We start from the raw sequence: 21,281 nt of genomic DNA, 5'->3' as shown, positions 1-21,281 counted from the left end.
CATTGTTGAATATATACATAATTATTAGTGATGCATTTGCATGGATATCGGAAGGAATTTTTTGTATTTAAGGGGGTTTTGCACTGTGTCAAAACAGGGACAAAACAGGCTGATTTTTGGCCCAGCCTTCTAGCGTGTTCCATCCACTTTTTAACCATCTCCACTCCTGTCTTTGAGGATTTTGAGAAAAATCTCATTCCTTATGGCAATCTTCTATTATCTTTCAGTGGAACTTAATATGTCTTTTTCTATTTTTAACACAACCATAGGGATGAGGAGAACACTTACCCTGACTTCTTCATTTTCTTTTTCCCCTGGCACTAAACATGGTAATGATACCAGGCCCTCGGGCCCCTTATTAGCTGAAGTCTGTTCAGTAAAGTCTTACTCCATTGCTCCTCACTGTATGTTTTTTGCCTGCCCTTTGTGTATTAGGTACTATTAGTATTTGTTTTTTAAAGAATGGTTGTATCTGGTATGCAGATTCCTAAGTGGAAGTCAGATGAAACTGGAAGAATTTGGGATATCTGTTTTACAAATTGTCTTCTGTGTACTTGTGAAAATGCTCACGGGTAGACTGGGGCATCACACAGAGGTAAAGACAGTGAAGACAGTGTTTAAAACAGACTAAAAAGGCTGCTTCCTCTGTCTTCCTAGAAGATATATCTGTGAACACCTGACAAGGTTTTCAGGTAGTTATTTTCATCTGATATTAAAGAAAAGTTAGGAGTGAAGAAACACCATATAAAGGTATCAGGTAGCTTTCTAGAAATGCTGCATTTTCATTTGGTTACCAAATGAAGGAGTATCTAAGGGAAAGAAGTTCTGAAGCCTGTTGTTTCTCTCTTATCTTGGAGTGGTCTGAGGTGAAGCTTTGCTCATCTCTTTGCATTTCTCTATGCCACCTACACTGTAAAGTTCTACCTTGGTGAAGTGGGATGTTCTGGGAAGTCAGAAACTTCTGAGAAGATAAACCTATCTGGAAGCAGTATTCTTCAGAAGTGTGAAAGGCTCTGTACATCTCAATGAATCATCTTTCTTCCCCAGCCCTAGCACTGTACAGCTAATCTTTATCTGGTATTCCCTAGCAGGAATTCATCAAATAACTAAAGGCAACTGATTTTCCGTAACTAGGCACCTTGTGGAAATTCAAGTAGGCTAAATGAGGGGGAAACAATCTCTTTATGTCTCAAACTCAATACCAAACAGAATTAAACACAGAAGCATTTTACTGCTGCCCAAGGCTTGGCTGCCTTGTCATGCTAATGATTTAAAGATGTCTTGCTTTATAGCAGAATAGCCCCATCCCATCTTGCATTCAGCTTCTGTTTCACCTTCTGAGAAGCTTAGCACTTTCAATGAAAACCCATGTGTATACCGAATGCACATGTATCTTAATTCAGGAGCAGAAGAATGTGTTTGCCTCTGCAGTAACTGTCATTACGTAAGGTGAGGTGAGCCTGCTCAGTTCCTCTCCTGAAACAGTGATACAGCTCAGAGTTCCCTTCAGCTATTTTCCATCCATTGCTGCTGGTAGCCTACATAGCTTCTTGAAGACTTCACTGAGGCTTGTCAAATAACTGAGCCAATGCCAGAGTAGACTTTAGCTGACTTTGGCACAGACTCAGCTCGGTGAAACTCAAGGCAATACATTACAAACATATGTAGCATGTCTTAGTTTTAGCACCAGTCAGATCAAAAGCTGCGCCACAACCATAACACCTCAGTATTTCCATTTTCATCAACAGTAAACTTAAAATGTTCCTTGGATCTCAGTTTCTGCTCTTCTAGTGTACCGTGGATTTGAAGATATAATGTCATCGTCCTTAATTGTCCTCAGGAGTTCAGCACCAGCCTGTTTCTGTTTTGAATTGTGCCATGCTGATTATCTTTGACATTTGACTTTCAAAACCTGAAATCTTGAAAGTTCTTCAGTTTTTCTGAGAGCTCTGCCTAGTGGTCAGGTGCAGATACAGGTTTAATTGTGTGAGAGGTGAAATAGGGGTGATAACTTCCCACCAAATAATAGTTGCTATCCACTTCCTCTTGTAAACTGAGTTCAGAAATTACCTTTGCTAGATGATCTTGCCTTTCCCGAGGCTTACAAATTACTGATGTGGTGTAGGAAGCTTCAGTCACAGCACTCTGGTATCAGGGCACCTGGCTGTGGAAGGCTCTTATTCTGGGAGGCAGGCTCATCCTTACAGTTACATCTTTTCTACAAGAGCAAATGTCCATCTGGGGTGCTGTGACAGCTGGGATTCCTTGAGTGGTTTTTTTTTGTTTTTTTTTTTTTTTTTTCCAGTGTGGATTAGAATCTCTGTTATTGTTAGAAATAGGAATGTTCTGTTAAGTGAGTCATCCAGCATCCGTGCTGTGAGGTGGAGCACACCAAATGCAACTCTAATGGTTGGATAATCCTTGCTCTCAGACTTGCTGACACAAAAGAGATTCTGAAAACCTCATAAGGACTTATCACAATTTTTGGTAACCAAAACTGCCTCATTCAAGCCAGCTGAGCTGGCTGGACAGGGCTCTTAAATACTTACCCAGTTTTCCTGAGGCAGCCACTGCTTGGTGAAGAACCAACTAAAGGAACAGACCTTAAGCTGCAAGCTTCAGATGGAGAGATTCAAAATGAGCCCTACAGCCCATAAGGTCCTCACCATAAGGTTGATGGGTGTAAGGACTTGAAAGACATTTCCTTGTCAGTGTTGAATGAGCAGATCTGCACAAGGAGGAGTAATGACCTCTGCACTGTAGGAATGTGAGACAAGATAGGACTGTGGATGCAGCTGCTTTTGGGAAGCATATGGTGTGACGTTTGCATCAAATAAATAGAAGATACCATAATCTGTAGGAGACACAGATGGTGGTTGGGCAAGTGATCAGTTCTAACTTTGCATTAAAAAGTAAAAAATCTGAAGTGGAAAACTTATTCTGAGAGCAAGGCACTTTAAAAGACTTATTTTTCTCAGAAACTGAGGCTACTGTTTTCTTTCTTCTGTATCAGTTTATCAAACAGTTATCCCAATAAAATGGTGTTTCCATGTATCTGAGCAGTAGTAATTGCTACCACCTCTACTAACACAAGGAAATAAAACGACTATGTCATAAATGCCATGGTGGTTTACTCAAGAAGAAAATGAAGAAAGCCTCGTTGAGTCAGTCTTGCTATGTTGTGAAAATGCACATAGTGGGGATGAAAAGTCAGTCTCTATATTTAACAGCCAGCGTCATTTTAGTTGGTGTCACAGTTTTGGATTGTAACTCAAAGCTGAAGAGTGGTCATGGTCCTGTGTCCAAAAGAGGTTGCCAGCTGCCATTTATTTTCACTGCTATGAACTGTCTCTCAGATTGAGGAAAGCCCAGCTAGGACAGTGCAGACTTGTACAGACCAGGAAGAAAATATCTTGTTTGAACTAGAGGGTTCCTTTTAAGGTCCCTTTCAACACAATCTGTTGTGTGATTCTGTTAAAACCAGCCACTCACTCTTTGAATGCAATGGCTTGAAACACATATATCTGAAATTGGACCTTTTTCTCACTTTTGACTGATGCTGAACATTGCAACTACTTGTTTTATGAATTTCCATTATGCAAAAGAATACTTCAATTAATATGAATGAGTAGATATGCTCGTATATTGTGTTTGCCCACATATATTGTATCCAAAACAGAAGATTCTCACAGCTTTCAAAAACTGGCACAATTGCTTTGAGTGGCAGACATATTTCTAACGTGACTAATATTGAAGGTAAAAGGTTTTGAATTCTTGTTTAGTTTGTTCCTATTACATACAGTTACTACTTTGTATTTGTGCAGATAAAGGGCTTCCTCTGGTTGCTGACTTAGTAATGTAACCTAATCCTTTCAGGCTCTTACCTTTTTCTGTTTCCTGCCTTCCAATTGTGTTTCCCACTATTTGTCCCCAACACCTTACCTTAATTATCTATTTACCTTAATCCCCCTGCCCTATAGATTTAGCTTCCCAAACAGTAAGCAAGCATGAAGACGAAAAATGTCAGTAAGTTGTACTTCTTCTTCTTCTTCTTCTTCTTCTTCTTCTTCTTCTTCTTCTTCTTATTATTATTATTATTATTATTATTAGCATTGAGATGATCATCTGAAATTGGGCTTATGTTTTCCTAGGGTGAGAGTAGGGTAGAAGAAAAGCAAAGGATGCGCTGCTGCTGGCAGTGTTTGGTAATAAGTGAGGAATTACAGATTCACTGTTCTTATTAAATCTTATCTAGGAGGCTGCTAAACAGGAAAAAAGGGGTGAAAAGGCTGTAAAAAGGGCTGAACAGGTTAAAAGGGTTGTATTTGTTGATTTATTCCTGCTCAATTTGGTTATCATAGTTGCTTTCATTTAGTTTATAACGCATGTATATTTAGTAGTGTGTGTATGTTTATATTGATTCTAAGGAAGCTGCAGGCTTTTACTGTTGGGTTGTTGATTGGGGAGACATTTGATGCCAAATAAAGCTGGATCTACTCTGTTCCAAAGGGACAAATAGCACTGGGAGAGCAGAAGATGTTTCTCCAGTCTTCCCTCTACAACTTGCAAATTTGTTGCTAGTAGCAACTGTAAGACACTGAAACAACAAGCAGCAAGTTTTCTGATTGTATCTTATTAATGGACAGAATAGAAACACTATAATTATTTAGACAAAGAGAAAGTAAAAAATTAAATACTACAGTGTAGCATATCAAAAAGAAAGTAAAAAGTTAATTTCCATTTATATGCTTGTGACTCATTCTGTTAGAAGTAACTGTCAAAGAGTGTAACTATAGTAATAGGGAAAAAGAAGTCCGAGCAAAACAGTGGCCACAACCTCAGCTGCCTGCCCGTGTTTCCTGTAAGGTCTTCCAGTCAGAAGTTGAAGTACCTACATGGACAGATGGAGGAGCAGCCACACAGCATGAGAAGGGACTCTTCTCACAGGAGATTTTGGAGAAGGTGAAGCTTCAGTGGAGGCTGTGAGACTGCTTTGGTTTTTTGACCAGTTTTTTATTGGTTTTGTGGAGCAGTGACTTCCAGTGGAGGTTTCATTTTGGCATGCGTTAGGGTACATATATACAAGAGCTGCTCTAAAAGTGGTAACTCCTGTTTTATTATGTTGGCCTGTGACATCAGGAGTGGATGCTGGTGGTACAGCAATAGAGGTTGAACCTTCCCACCCATATTCTGCTGTATTTTGTTGCCATGTGACAGATGGCAGCAGAGGGGCAGTCTGACAAAATGGTGGCTGACATGGAAGTACGTATAAAGCAGAGGTGGGGAATTGAATTCCTCCATGCGGAAAACATTGCAGCCATTGATGTTCATCATCACTTACTCATCGTTTGGGGAGACCAAGCAATGGATGTGAGCACAGTGAGGTGGTAGGTGATGTGTTTCAGCAGTGGTGACGGCGACTTTGGGTCACCTTCCCTGGTGCACACTGTTATGAGTGCAGCATGCAGGCTCTTGTTCATCACTGGTGAAAATGCACAGCTAATGGTGGTGGCTATGTTGAAAAACAGTGTTTTGTAGCTGAGAATTTGCTCTATCAAATAGTTATTGTGCTCTTTGTTGTAGTTTTCACTGAAATAAATAGAATGCATTGGTTTTGAAGTGACCTGCTGAAGAAAGTCTTTATTTTCCATCGATCAGCACATATCCCACAGATGTATTTCTCCTCTTTGGCTTTTAGAAATTGTGGTGCAATTTCTTTTTTTATATAGCTTTCTCAACCTTTACAACACTTTACTGCAGGCTCAAGCTATGGGCAGTTTGGATACTGCTGAGTGCACTTCCAGGAGATTTCTTTTTATGTCCCCAGGTGATCCTGTGTTTTTCTAGACTGTTGACTTTTTCCTCTGCTAGTCTGTTATGGAGAGCTGGTCTGGAAGGCAGAACTTAGCAAGAAACCAGCATTTGAGGAGAAATCCTGGTAAATTCAGTTAAGAGTGAGGTTTCCTGGGTAGATTTGCGGAATGTTTTGCTGTCGTAAGAAAATGTTCATGGAACTGCAGCTGTTGAGAGCACAATTTGAAGGGAGACTTTTAGAGCTTGAAAGCTTTTGTTTCTGGAACCTTGGTGTTACTGTCTCAGACAAAGCCCAGAAAAGCCACCTTCTCTGATGTACCAACCTGTCAGACCACACTGTTTCATGTTAGATGTAATCTGTTTTAATTTTAGGCTACTGCTGGTTCCTTCCAGCTCTGCAGTGGGCTCCTACTTGGCTCTGCCGATCTCATGGCTACACTGAGAACTTCAGGTCATGAGTTTGTTATTCCTCATGGCTACGTAATCTGCAGTGCTGAGGCAAGGGAGTGACTCCATGGCCAGGAGTGGAAAAAGATGTCTCACAGTGCTGCCAGGCTGGGGTGGAAGCATGCGGAGTCTTGCAGCACTGGCTACTTGAATTTGTATTTATTTATAGCACTCATTCTTTGGAAAGGAAGACAGAGTTCCTTGGCACTTTAATTCGACTTCGGTCTACACTAAAGCCCAAGGTTGCCTCCAGAAGGGTGAAGGGAATGAAAAGTTACTTTTCTGTGTTGGTGTTTAGTTGAGGTTAGAGAATCCATTGTGTTTCAGCCTCCTTTGCTCCAGGAGGGGTTTCTGCTAGTGCTGTGATGGATACTGTGATGTTAACAGTCCCAACAGGAATGATAGTTTTATTTGATAACAACCAGATGTGGAAACTGCTTCATGCTTGTGACACAGCAGCAGTCTGCTGTTTTTGTTTAACGCATGGATATTCTAGAATTGGAAACTGTGTTGTTTAGCACTGATATAAGAACACAAATTGATCGTTTTACACAAACAGGGTGCCTCAGTTTACTCAAAAAACCCATTGGAGCTAGTTAAAAATGCGACTCCTAGATTTGTAGTCTTCGATTGCAAAAACTGTAAGGTAATCTCTGGTATAATTACAAATTATTACAATACGGAATTACAAATAATGTATAAATATTATTAAAATTTAAAATTATTCATAATTCTAACAAAACATTTAGGATCTTATTTGAAATACATTGCTTTGTTCCTTGAGCAATAACTTAGGGGTTGTTTTGATCTCTCATGGCTTTTTTTTTGCTTGATCTATGCATGAATTTATTTAGAAAGCCTTTGTTTGAATCTGTCTCACATTCAGAGAGCTCACTGTTAGCAGTCACTTGTCTAATTAAGCTAAATATGCATTTGGGAAAAAGAATAGGCAAGAGTTCAACTAGTAAAGCAGATACCATTTGGACACAAGAGAAAGAGATCCAAATAATTGAGTCCTTGAGCAATTAGTAGTAGCTGGAAGAGACTTGTGTATAGAGATTTCAGACTTCAAGCTCGGCAGCACCTGGTAGTCCTGCCCTGAAGCATGAAAGCTTTTGCCTTCTGGAGCTGGAGGGAAACATTGCTGGAGCTCCTTCCAGATGGACCCACACCCACTCAGAGCTTTTGTAAAGCTCCTGTCTCAGCATTAGGAGGCTTACAGAATGTTTCTTCTGGTCCTTAGCCTCCCCCCACCTCCTTGTTTTTCTCTTCAATTTGAAATTCCCCAAGGAGCCTCTGTGAACATGTCGGGAGACTCATAACGTTGTTAGAATTCTGTTGTTTCCAAATTTTATCTTATTAAATGTATGAAGGAGTCATTTAACTTCTTTTTAATCACATTTTCTATAAACAAATAAACTAACCTGGATTTGTGCATTTGAAAATCTAAGGATGCCTTTTTTCTCCCCCTAGGTTGAGGCGACTCTTAGCCTACTTCATGAGTTTCTGACTTCTCCCAACTTTTTTCTCACATAACTGTTTCCATTTGAGACAGTGCCCTTCTAATGGCAAGAGAATCAAGTGCAGGCATTAGTTGTGTTCGAGGTAAAGTTTTGTTACTAAAAAGTAGTCTTTAAATTAATAAATCCAGTAGTTCATCCTGCCTGCGCTGTTCACAAAGGTCTCCCCCTGGGTTAGGCCTTCCCACATGGAGAATACCTTGCTGCTTTTTTTGCATAATCTCACTGTATAGCAGTCCTGCCTGCAATGCATTCTTATTCATTGCTTGACAGTAACAATAGAAACATCTTTTTCATCTGATGAGTGTTTTGGATAAAGAGACCTCTGTCCTGTTTTATGTGTTAGTCATGAATGATTCATCTGCTGAGGAAGAGGAAGGTGTGTCTGAGGGTGAGATGGCTGCCCTGGGTCAGCCCGTGGTGTGGCTGCATTCCCCCAGCCAAGGCAGCTGCCTCAGGAAGGGCACAGGACTGGGCCCCTGTGTGCTCAGCTCTCCAAATCCAGCAGCTTCTGGCTGCTGGCCTTCCTGAGTCAAAGGTGGTTTTGTGGGAGCCACCAGTACACGTTTCTGACATTACTTCTACTGATCCTTACTTGGAAGTTGGTTAGTATCCTGGAGGAAAAAAAAACAACAACAAAAAAAAAAAAAAACAAAAACCACAAAAACCAAACAGCTTTATCTTTTAACATCATACTGCAGAAGTAAGTTACTTTTATGTAGCGTTTTTTCTGAAATTGACTCGATTTGTATAGGGTGTGGCAGTGAACAAACACTTCCTATTCATTCTTCTGCTCCTCTCAAGAATTTATAGATCTCTGCTGACTGTTTTCCTGGCTGAGGAATGCTGGTATGTTCAGATGCTTCCCATATGGAAGGCGTTTCATGTTTTTAGTCACCCTCACTGCACTTGTTTTACCTTTTCCAAAATAGAAGCAGAGCAAAACAACCCACCACAACGAAGGTGGGCACCCCTTCCTGAACTTCTCTTGGTACAGTTTATTCAACATGTCCAGGCTTTAATGTCATGCTTATTGCATAAGCACTGGAGCAACATGGTCCAACTATGATCTGTGGGGGAGAATAAAATATGTTTCCAAGTCATTTTTAAAGTGGGTGACTGATTTTCCTGAGACTCCTTTTAGCATTTAGCCATATTCAGCTTTGTGTTCACTGTATGGCAGAAATGCTTCAGCTTTTCTTTTGTTAAATAAAGAAATTCCCTCTAAGAGCTAGTTAAAAATAGGATTTCATTGTATTTTGTTTGGATTGTGGTGTGTTTAAAAAGGAGCAATTAAAATATAAAAACATCCTGACTAGTGTTTGCTAATTGTTTGTTGTTGCTTAGTTTAATATACTTGTAAGGTTTGTCATTGTAGCCTGTGGAGGTGGTCAGTCCTCTGCATACCCACTAACAGAACATTGTGAGTCTAGAAATAGTGTCTCGTCTTCTTTTCATCAAGTATTTATGCTTGGATGACGATGAATAACCCAGTAGTGGTAGACCACAGAGTACCAAGAGATTACTGCAGAAAAAAGCAAAATAGATTTAGTGTATGCAAGCATCTGTTATATAACGCATGTCATTGCGTCCAACATTTTAGGAAATTAAGAAGAGTTATAACTCAAAATAATGCAGCTGCTGAATAGCTTATGGTATGATAGGGGTTTTTTTTGCTATTGTATTTCTGAAAAGGGAGTGGAGGGTAGCATGTCTATTTGTTGCTCACAACTTACCTAATGTCTGAATTGTTCATGTCAAAGATGCGCTAAAATCCACTTAATGAAAAATAAATTCGAATTTTAAGAAGTTCTATACTAAAAAAGGAAATTTAGGCTGAACAAACTATGTATTCGCGTCGTAGTTCAGATAGGAAGATATCATTGCAACATAGTAGATAGTATCTTATCTTTGCAATTGAAGGATAAAGAAATAGCAAAACTTCACCTATACCTCAGAAATGTAACAGTAAACAAACAACATCCCTTGCTAAGAATCCTAAACTAAAGCAGGCAGATGGCAAAAGAAGCCAGTGATACAGAATCAGGAGTCAGGCTGGTGTATCAGAGCAGCATTTCTTTCCATCACCCTTCTTCACACAGTAGCATTTAATTGCTTTAAAAGGTAAAAGCAAAGCTAAAAGAACAAAGATTGTTCTCAGTTTAAATCAGTGTTTTGTTACTTGCAGATAAAACCATAAATCACCCCAGAAGGAAATAAAGTTATGTCCTTCCTTCCTGACGTAGGCAAAGGAAAATAGGAAAATGCTCCTGAATTCTAGGATACCGAGTGCAGCATGGATTGTGGACAGGAAAAAGTAACCTTTTCGAACCCAAATCAGATACAGTAGCTTGAGAAAGATGCAGAAGCAGCCCTGTTTTGCTAATTGGTTTCCCTTGAAATAAATTCCTTCCTCTCATCTCTTGGAGGGAAATTCTTGGTATTCCTTGACAGTTATTTCAACATGAGTGACAAAATATAATGTAATGTAATGCTTCCAATTCTCTTTAAAGCGTTACTTATGTTATGTAAATAAATAGATCTGGTAGTTGTTTGCTTAACGAACAAAATCAGTGCAGTTTCAGTCAATTTATTGAATTATTACCTGTACCACATTCATCAGCCTACCCTCCAGGTACTGATCTTGCTGCATTTGTGTCATTTTATGTGACCAAACTAATAAAATGTGATCCGAATGAGGTAAAATAATGGTACCATCCAAAACTGTTAATCCAAGCATTGGATTGGATTAACACTCTGTTTGAGATACATAATGTAAGTGCAGGCAGTTTTACTGTGTTTTATTTAACTTCTTTTTTATTTTTAATATTTCAGTACTTTATATGATATGTGATCTGGGTATCCAAAATGATGTTGTGTCCATTAAATGGGGTTTCAAGGTTTGTAATGCAGAGCCTTTCACAGTGATTTGTTTTTAAGAGGATGAAAGCTTTCTGCCAACATGGACGATTGGTTTGCTGACCTCTTGAGACCAGACTGGTGGAAATGCATTAGTCTAAGGTGTAGGGAGATGAACAGTGGTCTGAGGATGTGCCGCACCTCCTTTTCTCTATGTCCATTTGTTTTCCTCACATCATACAATATAGCGACACCTGTTAGGAAGAACAGAAGAGGAATGATAAAGGCAAAAAAAGGTAGAATTTATGGAAGCAGGAGCACATGGAAGTATGTTCATTCTTTATCTTATGATTGGCTCCCTTCTCTTGTTTCTGTTCCGTCCTAAACTTTACACGGTTAAAAATTAAACATATTTTTGTACCTTGAGTAGGTTTCTCACCGTAACGTATTGTCTTGTATAACCATTGTATATCATTAATAAATTAGTTCCAAGTGCTCTTTTTATAATCTGACCATTTACTGAAATAATAGAAGAATGATATTTTCTGAAAGAAATTTCAGGCAGATAAATTTGGTATGCATGCGACTTCCAGTAATGTCCTTTAAAGCAAAAGCATAATAGCAGCTGCTGTGCAGGCGGTGCACGCTGCCAGTGGAATTTATTTCTGACCAACTGTGTACTCTTCTACTCCAAATGCTCTTTCTTGAACAATTGCAGTGTGTAAAAGGAAAAAAAAAATGCAGGGGTGGGCAATGATGAGAAGAATGAATAGAGGAGTGTGGATGGATGTAAATACGTTTTCTATTTGTGATCAAGGATGTACTTGATTCTGAGTTTTAGGAGATTAGATATTAACGAACTGCAAGGGTTGTTCTCAGTTGTGGTTATTTGAATGATAAAGTGCTGTTAATTAGTTTTGTGGGTTTGAGACAGCTTAGATCTGAGGGATGAATTTATATACAAATTGTAGCAGCTCATGGTGGCACAAACACTTTAAGATGTTTTGCAAGTACATATTTTTCTTTTTCATGGAGTGTCAAAAATAACCCAGTATCAGTACTCAAGATATTGGAGAAGGTTTTCTTGACTATTTGACAAGTATTCTGCAAGTCTGGATTTCATTTTTACGTGTACCGTGTTTCTGAATGTGAGTAGATGTAGAAATACTATAAGCATAATCGGATATGAAATGCTTTAAGTAACAACTTTCATTTTCCTATTTTATTTTATTTTATTTTATTTTTTTAGAACTGTAGATGAAAGACAGCTAGAAAACTGCTTCTTGGTTGGTGTTGATCTGGTTGTGTCCTTTGGTTGTTTTTTTCCATTTAGCAGATGCACAAAAGTTCTGTATGTGTGTGCTCTTGAGCTACATCAGAAGATTAATTTTTCTCTTTTTTACTAACAGCAGTTTTTAGCATCTTTTGTACCGATACAGCATTTCATAGTCCTGACAGCAGATACAGATAAGGAAAAGTATTAAGTTGCCTGGTTTATTTTGGCAACATTAGAAAATGGCTTCTTAGTGGGTATTAATGATATCTTTTTCTCATTCAGCTATCAGCAAAGAGATTTTAAATAACTTGATTTTCTTGGTGTCTTTTTAAAAATACTTTTTCTCAGTCATGCTAAGAACATTGGTCACACATCTCAGTTACTCATCAGGAATTCAAGATTCTGGTCCCTATCAGTAACAGGCTGCCCAGGGAGGTGGTGGAGTCACTAGAAGAGGGTAAATGTGACTCTGAGGGACATGGCTTGGTGAACATGATGGTGATGGATTGGTGGTTGGACCAGGTGTCTGGGTGGTCTGATCCAACATTGATGATTGTTATGCTGGCCATGTCTTCTGCAAGCAATTCTAGTGAATAAGTCCAGATTCACTGGAAACTTGCTTTTGTTGGAATCAGGTGCCCTCCTGGGACATCACAAGATGATGGTAAAGATACCAGTGAGGACATGAGATTTCCCAAGGTGTTTTCCCTCTCCTCTGGACAGCCAAGCTACCTGCTGACCAGACCCTTCACTAAGCATCTTCTCTTTCTCTTCCAGGCCAGAGCCTCAACAGAAAGTTCCCTCAGCACCTCCGCCCCCACCGCCGCCCCCACCTCCACCCCTGCCGGAGCCCACCCCGCCAGAGCCAGAGGAGGAGATCCTCGGGTCTGACGATGAGGAGCAGGAGGATCCCGCGGATTATTGTAAAGGTGGGTACAGTCCGGTGCTGTCCATTGGGGTAGTGGGCATCATGCACATTTTCAGCCGGGTTCTGGGGAGGTTTTTAAGGACCTGGTCATTGTTTATGGAACTTACACAGAAGTTGTGAACAACTGTTTGCACAGCTGTCTTCAGCTCAACTTTTTCTCTTAGCCATAGCTTATGCCTGCATTTTGCAACTAAAAGATATATAAATACTATATGTCTGTTGTAGTTATAAGAATAAACTTTCCCTGATTGATATTGATTGTAAGAGAAACAAATATCCTAACTAAAACAAACATCCCCTCTATGTACTCTAAAATACCTTCATGCGTTTAACATCAGCTAAACATATATTGGGATCTGTATCTTCTCTTTTTCATACCTGCACCAGCATATGGTATCTGCTTCTTTTTGTACGCTGTTTTTGCAGACCTCAGCACTGTTTAATGTTCTCTGTGTTTTTATTTTAGTTTCTGATTTCTTTAGCTTTTGTAGTTACTTACATCATTATTGATACAGATTTTACCATAAGAGTAACAGGTGAATGCAGACAACTTTTTGCATAAGAACAGGACTGCAGTACAACAGTGTCAGTATTTTAACTTGGTATAGTGTGAACACTAATGCTCAAAGCCTGTTCCCATTAGGGCAAAATGTACAGTGTATTCAAGAATCATCATAGATACGAGATCTGTCAAAAATTACTTAGTGCCTTGAATTAATCTTTTAGTACAGCCAATAAACACTGACATACATTGACTTTATCTGTTATTCCACGTTCCTCAAATCAAGAAAAATTTGGTATCAGATATGATGCTGTCTTATCCCTGAAGGTTCTCTATAAGCCTGCAGATGTGCCATTTTAGGAGTCCTTTCTCCCAGCTTGGAATAAGCTGTTCTGTATTTCCGTATCGAATAATTGGAAATGACATTTTCATCTCAGTGTAAGAGCATATTTTAATATGTGATATTTCAAGTGTTGAAATGGGTTACGAATTCCAATAGCGAAAACCAAACGGTAAACTCAAACTAGATTTTGAAGTCTGCAGCAGAGAAAAGGAAAACTCATAGGGAAGACACGTTTGTATTAAATTTTCTGTTACAACATGCTTATTCCTTATGATAACTCTTGGTATCTGTAACATCTTCCATCAGTGAGTAAGGATGGATTTGATGTTTAAACATCTGTTTACTGGTAAACATCTGTATCTACTTGAGATTAAGCATTTCTTGGCCCTGCTTAATTCTTCCCTGAAGTAAGGACTGCATTTAATTTCAAACAATCCATTGTTGTCTGTGTTCCGTTATCTTTTACAAAATATCACCATCTGGAGTGGCTGGATCACAAAAAAGAAAGAACAAATCTAGATTTATAGTTTGCTTGTAAGTCACCTGTTCCAGAGTCTCTGTAACTCCAGTCGGTTGTCAGTGAAGCACACGTCATGTTAAGAATACTTGCTGGTTTCTTCAGAAAATAAAGGGAGCTTCCATGCACTGGAAGATTATTCTGCATTCCTATAATCTTGAAATTCTGAAGTGATGGAAGTACATTTAAGATGGTTCAAGCTGTGGCTCACCCTGATGTCATAATCATTTGTTTCTGTGAGAACAGCATTTTTGCTGCTCCAGTGCATGCTTTCTCTAGCTGTAACTTGTGGTAAGATTGATCAGAATTTTTACATTTTTAAACGTTGCTAAGGTTGAACTGTAGGGAAGGCCACCGTGTTGTGTAAGAATCTGAGTGGAATGGCTGGACCATGAAGATATGGAACGATACAGTGTTTGTTTAATTATCTGAGGACCAAATAATTTAGTTAGTAAAGAATCGCAGGGATGGCTTTTAGATGTATTATTTCCAAATTTCTTTAAAACATGTTTTATCCATTTGAGTGTGTTTTACTGTCCTGGGTAATGTTTATGAAGTAAGAGGTAAATATTTGGAAGCCATCACAGTTTACTGAAATCTCTCTTTTCTTTCTAATTTGATCTCCAAAGTAGCAATCTCCCAGGATTTTTGAGTGAGATGCAGAGCATGCTTCATCTATTCTCAACCCCAGTCTAAAATTTCATAGGAGGGCAGTTTTGTTGAGGGTTTATGTTAAACATATAATACATATTTATAGTATATAAATATATACACATATATTATATGTATATGAAATAAACATTTTACCTGTTAACAGAAATACTCAGTGATTGCTATAGTTACTGATTATCATATATATATATATATATATATATATATATATATATATAAAACAATATTTTACTATGAGCTGAGCTCTCATCTTCACCACGTTACATGCTGGTTAGTAAATAGCTCCCAGTCATAATGGTATTTTTCATCAGGGAATTGGATTAGTTTGAATTATCACCTGGTGTGAAAGAAAGAACTAACAGCCATTTGTGTTAAGGAGCCTAACCTTTGTTCCCCTGGACCTTCCTCCAGAGCCTGACTGAGAAATGACTGAGAGATCTGAGAAATGACTGCTATTGATGACTCTGAATTTAGATTAAATGCTTTTTAAGTGTTTATTTGTTTTGACAAATTGAAATGTCAAAACTCCTACTACGTGATTTTTCAAGGGCTACTCAGACAATGCAGCCCTGAAACACTTGGAGATTTTTTTAAGAGTTCGTTATGTCATGGATGTAATCGGAATTCTTTGCTTCTCTGATCATTTTCTTCGCCCCCTGGAGATGTCTCCCATTCATCCAGTTCACAAAGGGAATAATTCCCTATACAAACATAGAACTAGCCAGCTACAATTACCAATACATTCAGGAGACATTTAGGAATAATGATCTCATTTTTTCTGACCCTCTTTCTTGAGTGCTTGTAGCTCGCTAGCTGTGTGAGACTTTTTTTTGTGTGTGCTGTAGTGAATAGCACAACAGATTTTTTGTTACATTACCAGTAGTACCACTTACACATTGTATACTTTCAAATGCCAGTGTTGTTTTTACAAAAATACATCATTTCTCTCAAACTTCTAATTCTGCCTTCTGGTTGTTAGTATTTGGAAATAAGTTCTGTATCATGAAGAACTTAATTGCATTTCTCATAGGACTACACTGGTTTTTAAAATGCACTTAACTGTGTTGTTACCTGATTGTTCACAACCTGTGCACACATAGTAGGTACTTCATTGCTGAGTGTTAATGCTGTTACTTGGTCAAAAAAGGAAATCGTTTAGTTTAAAAATCACTTCTAGCCTTTTTATGTGCTTAAAGATCTACTTATACCTTTCTTGCCATACAGAGGACTGAATAAGTGATGTGTTCCCATGGTCATCTGAAATTTGGGAAGAAAAAAAACCTCTCTAACTCCAGCGTGTTGTTGGAAATCTGACATTCCTTTATTCCTCACAATACATACCAGATTTGATAAATCAAGCACAAACTCCTGGAGTTCAGGTTCTACATTTAGTTAGTTAAAACATGTGTATGTGATACATTGGCATACATATTCATTCTTGTCCAGGAGCTCATTAATATATACTCACATTCACTGGTTGTATGACCACCTGCTTCCCCCCTTTTTCTCCTTCAGCTTCATCACGGTGACTTTTGACTGACCTTTAGCTGTTTTTCCCCACCTGGCAAATTCCCATTGCTTGTTACACCACAGTAAGCAATTTTGTATCTTGGTGCACTATAGTGCCAAACAATTTATGTGCAATTCAAGAAAAAGTCCTTGCACCTGGTGGATGCAAAGATAAAAGTACTCCACTGTGAGTTCAGTGCTTCTGTGAAGCCAAATCGTTAAGAAAAAAAGGGCTTTTCACGTACCAAGCAAAGCTAAACTGGGAAGTTTTAGAGCTGGCACTCATTGATGGCTTTTACCAAACTAATGTGTTCATCCTTAAACTAAGTTATTGATTTCTAATGCTATGCCAACCTGTATCAGCATAGTCTCCTGAGTTCATATAATTATGTTCAGGAATGATTGAATAGAACCATTGTTACATTACCAGTAACAATAACCAATAAGCAGATTGTAGAACACCTCAGAAACTTTTGTATTGCTTAATTTAAAATCTGCACTGCAAACCATAGAGAGGTGTTAAATCTATGTGTTGTGTACTTTTATGCAGAGGATAAGGCTTCGTACTTTATCACTGTTTTCTTGCAGTGATATATGCAGGACAAAAATCAGAAGAGAGAATGCTGTGATGCTGAATTGTGTGTGAAGCTTTTTACATAATCCTTGCTGTGAGATCAGCAGACTTGGTGTGCTTCACAGATGTAAACCTTTTCAGTAATAGGAAGGTAGAATAATGGACTTGCTCTCTGGACTTTCACATCTATTATTTGATCATCCTGGGTAGAGTTTTATGGAAAGAATTTGTCAAAGAATACTATTTTGTTTGTTTGTATTAAACCAGTTGGTAACTGTTTTAATATATTCATCCATATTTTGAAATGTTTTTATCCTCAGCCATTTCTGCAGGGATGGCCAAGTAGACATTTAAATTAGTGCTTTTGTTTTTAATGTTATTTCATATCAGCAATATATTATCCGAACTTTATAATTCTATCAAATATGTAATCTTTATAATTCTATCATGTAATTGTATTAAATTTATTAGTCTGCTCTGGAAGGCTTTGTGAGAAGCTCACCAATAAATTCCTGAACTTCTGTCAAGGCAAAAGATGCTACTAGCAAAGATAGGATATAAATATTTTTAGATTTGATGCTGCTATTCCACAGATAAGGGGATAAGAGCCCACTCCCTGTACTAAATCCGAGGAATTAAGTAATAAATTGACATGGATGGTTGTGCTGGGCTCCAGTGCTAGCAAGGTTTTTGGGAGATCTCAAAACAAATACAGCAACTTAGGGGAAGTAGTCTTTTCCTAATTTGAAGTGGAATAATCAGTAGTGAAGGGTTCTGCCAAAGGCCAGTTGAGCGTGACATTCTGAAAGACCAGAAGGAGCCAAAGAGATAATTCCTTGACGCTTGGCAGATGGGCAACATCCTGGAGAGTTGTAACTGCATTATTTTTAGCAGATTAGTCAGAAATGTGAACATTTATTGGTGTGTTAGGTCCAAATAATAATCTTGTGTGATCAGTTCTCTTTCCCATGCTTAAGAATGCATCTTGAAATAGAAAGGATATGAAAAAGCCCCACAGTGGAGCTGTGGACATCACCTGTACCTCTTACAGCTACCTCACACTGTGTTGAAACCTGAGTTCTAGCTGTGGGGTTGGCCTTTCTGACAGCTTGAGGCATCAGCTGGAACTTTGGTGGTGTGGTTGAGTGGTTGGCCTGCAGATGGGTTAAAATGTGGTCTTGGGCTAAGCCTGCAGCTGCCTGCTCCCTCAGCTTCATCACTGTAAAAGCCTCAGACTTGCGAAGATGCACTGCTGCTGTGGCTCAGGATCTAAGCAGGAGAGCATTGATAAATTGTCCTTAATATTTTCTGGTGAAGTATTTTATTGCCACTTTTATTTAGTAGAAGGCAAGTGGGAATTAAAACAGTCTCTGCTGAGATTTTGCAATCCTCCAATCGTTGGCTGGAGAAAATTCAAATATGATAAAGAAATAATGTAGATCTTTTCTGTACTCTTTGTGAAGTAGAAGATAAGCCTGGGGAAACACAGAACAGATGGTAATGTTTCCACAAATGAAAGCCATAAAGGAGAAGTGCCAATAAACTCTATAGTATGTACAGGGCACGAGTATTTTCCCTCCAGGCCAAGTAAGGCAGAGTTTTTAACATTAATGTTTCTTTTTTAGATTTCCTATATATAGTACAGGACAATTTGAAAAGGAAAAACTGTACTACCAGGAAAATACGTATTCTGCAAGATTTAAATGAAAAACTGAGAGACATTGTTTGTTCCCTGACTAATCTTTTCCTGCTTGTTTTTTCATGGAAGGTGGCTATCATCCAGTGAAAATCGGTGATCTCTTCAATGGCCGGTATCATGTTATTAGGAAGCTGGGATGGGGACACTTCTCTACGGTCTGGCTATGCTGGGATATGCAGTAAGTGAACTCCTTATCTCCACGCACTTGATCTTGTTTACAGTAACTTTTTTGTTGGTTTTTTTTTGGGGGGGGGTAGGGGAAGGCACCTAATAAAGTTATGTAAATATGTGTAGTCTTTTTCTGCAGAAAAGTGTCCGCATTATTATTTTGCTCTTGGTTAAGGCTGTAGTTTATGAATCTTCTCAGGAGTGTGTAACTTTTATTTGACAGATTAGCTTTGCTTATTGAATTTATGTGTAGTCTTAAACATGTGAGAGTAAGATAAGATTTTTATTTCTGTTGCATCTTTAATGCAAAAAATATCATTACTATGATACCTCTTTTAAATACATTAGCTTCAAGGAGATAAAATATTTAATAAGGCAGACAGTTAACAGAATGTTGCTTTTCCATGTAGTTTCAGTTTTATGGTATTCCAGCAGAATACATTAGCTAATGAAATATTGTATTTAAAATTTCCAAACGTTCAAAATGTCTCTTTTAGCTTCGAGCACTTGTTGAAAATATTTTTGGTTTCATTTTTTTCTAGGGGAAAAAGATTTGTTGCAATGAAAGTCGTAAAAAGTGCCCAGCACTACACAGAGACAGCCTTGGATGAAATAAAGTTACTCAAATGTGTACGTATCACTCATGTGTTCAATACCAGCCATAACAGTAACAACAAAGAACATTAAAAGATGTAGTGGGATATACTGTTTATTTATTTATTTTTTCCTAAATAGTTTATTTGTTATGTAACTGTGACTCCTAAAGCTCCAAAATATTGACTTTGGACAGAAGGCAAATTATTACTGCTCTCATGTCAGTTGTTTCCTGAAATGTCTGTGTTCACCCTCTTGGTTTAGGTTCGTGAAAGCGACCCTAATGATCCCAACAAAGATATGGTTGTACAACTAATCGATGACTTCAAAATTTCTGGAATGAATGGGATACGTATCCTTTTGAAAACATTGCACCTTCTGTAAAAGTAATCTGTGGAGATAAGTAAGCTCTTTGTTCTGGCTATTTTTAGGTAGTCTTAGTTTAAAACTGTAGTGCAGAAACATCAACATAAGGGTAGATGGAAGGAGTAGCCCAGTATGTGATACATTCATAGGAGTAAAATAGCTTAGATTTTTTAAATGCAGTGCAAAACAAAAAAATGATAAAAGACATTAATCCTGTCATAGTCTATCAGAACTACAAAGAGCAAGATTGCTTAGAAACAGCAGTTCTACTGAAAAGATTTGTAATAGGCGAGGCTTGCAGTATTTCTGTTCTGCTCTAGACTAGTAATGAGAAAGAAAGCATTAGTGTCATGAAGAAGCTTGTTTCTGTTTTCTTCTGTGAACTGTGAGAGTGTGAAAAAAAATCTTATTATGTATTTTTTTTTGTTCACGTGACCTTTGGTTTTTTTTGGCCAAGATTTTAAACATTTTTATTCTAATGCTCTGAGAGAGGGAGAGAGAGATAGAGAAAGAGGTAGTAATATGTGACTGAGCATTGTTCTTGGGGAAAAGTTGGGGCCTATGAGTATATTTTTATACCTAAACTGAAGTGAGTTATTCTTGCTAATTGTATTAGGTATTTTAGCAGCTTATTATGTTACTGTTCTTTCATTTACACTTACAACTGGTATGCTTGATGTGTCTTGGAGGCCTAATAACTGTTCTCATTGTTCATACAACTCAACCAAGAGAGTTCCTGCTCTACTGAGCTTAAGATTTTGGTGATGTGCCATCAGTCTTCAGAAGATTAGGTTAAGATACTCCTCAGCATCTCTGATCCTCCAGGAGAGGAATCTAGGAGATGACTGCCAATGAGTTTGAAAGCATCCTCCCAGGAAGAAATATTTGGTTTCTTTTCCACCCATCTGTCTGTTGACATTAGTTATGAAGCCTTAGAGTTTGTAATAAGTGAGAAGGGAGAGTGTGGGGACATGTACTCTCATTTGCAGAGTAGGATTGTAGCTGCTTTCTCTGGTTTTGTTTGGTTCCTCTCGTTTTGGTTGCTTCATTCGTTAGCTGCCATGCTAGAAAGATGCTTAAATGTCAGTGAAACCAGTGTAATCTGCATTTTTCATAGATTTTATCATCAAATTACCATGAATTAAAATAAACTATACGGTTGTTTGCAGTCATTTCAACTTGTTTATAAATGACTTGTGGCCAAGAAACTTGTTAATACAATGGGGCTAAAAACCCTAGTTGAGCTGAAATGCTTCCTGAGAAGTACTGTAAAAATTTCTCTGTTATCTGTGTTCACTAAAAAAATAATGGCACCAAAGCACTTCAGCTCTTAAGACAACTGTTCTGGTGAAAACTAATTGGAGTTATTTTTAGAAATCAGAGATTTTAACTTGCTGTTCTCATTGCAAAACAGTAATGTGAAGCGGAGAATAAGAAAATGTATTTATACCTATGTGTAGAAATAATTTTATTGGCTTAATGGAATAGTTTCT

General features: G+C 38.1%; 1 protein-coding gene across 10 annotated transcripts in view; it reads left to right on the top strand.

Annotated features, from left to right (window-relative positions):
• The window catches only part of SRPK2 (SRSF protein kinase 2), a 121,913-nt gene that overhangs the window by 70,063 nt on the left and 30,569 nt on the right, over nucleotides 1-21,281 (top strand). For all 10 annotated transcript variants that reach the window (XM_015886025.2, XM_015885950.3, XM_085513390.1 and 7 more), the window contains 4 exons: nucleotides 12,694-12,845; nucleotides 18,730-18,838; nucleotides 19,371-19,458; nucleotides 19,687-19,774. In XM_015886025.2, the coding sequence (XP_015741511.2) occupies nucleotides 12,694-12,845; nucleotides 18,730-18,838; nucleotides 19,371-19,458; nucleotides 19,687-19,774 (437 nt within the window). The remainder of the gene's footprint in view (nucleotides 1-12,693; nucleotides 12,846-18,729; nucleotides 18,839-19,370; nucleotides 19,459-19,686; nucleotides 19,775-21,281) is intronic.

Source organism: Coturnix japonica, chromosome 1, assembly GCF_054131305.1.
Source record: "Coturnix japonica strain WE chromosome 1, WE-NBRP24, whole genome shotgun sequence".
In the NCBI taxonomy this organism is placed as follows: Eukaryota; Metazoa; Chordata; class Aves; order Galliformes; family Phasianidae; genus Coturnix; species Coturnix japonica.
The sequence above is the reverse complement of the archived record's forward strand: the minus strand, read 5'-3'. Positions and strand labels throughout refer to the sequence as shown.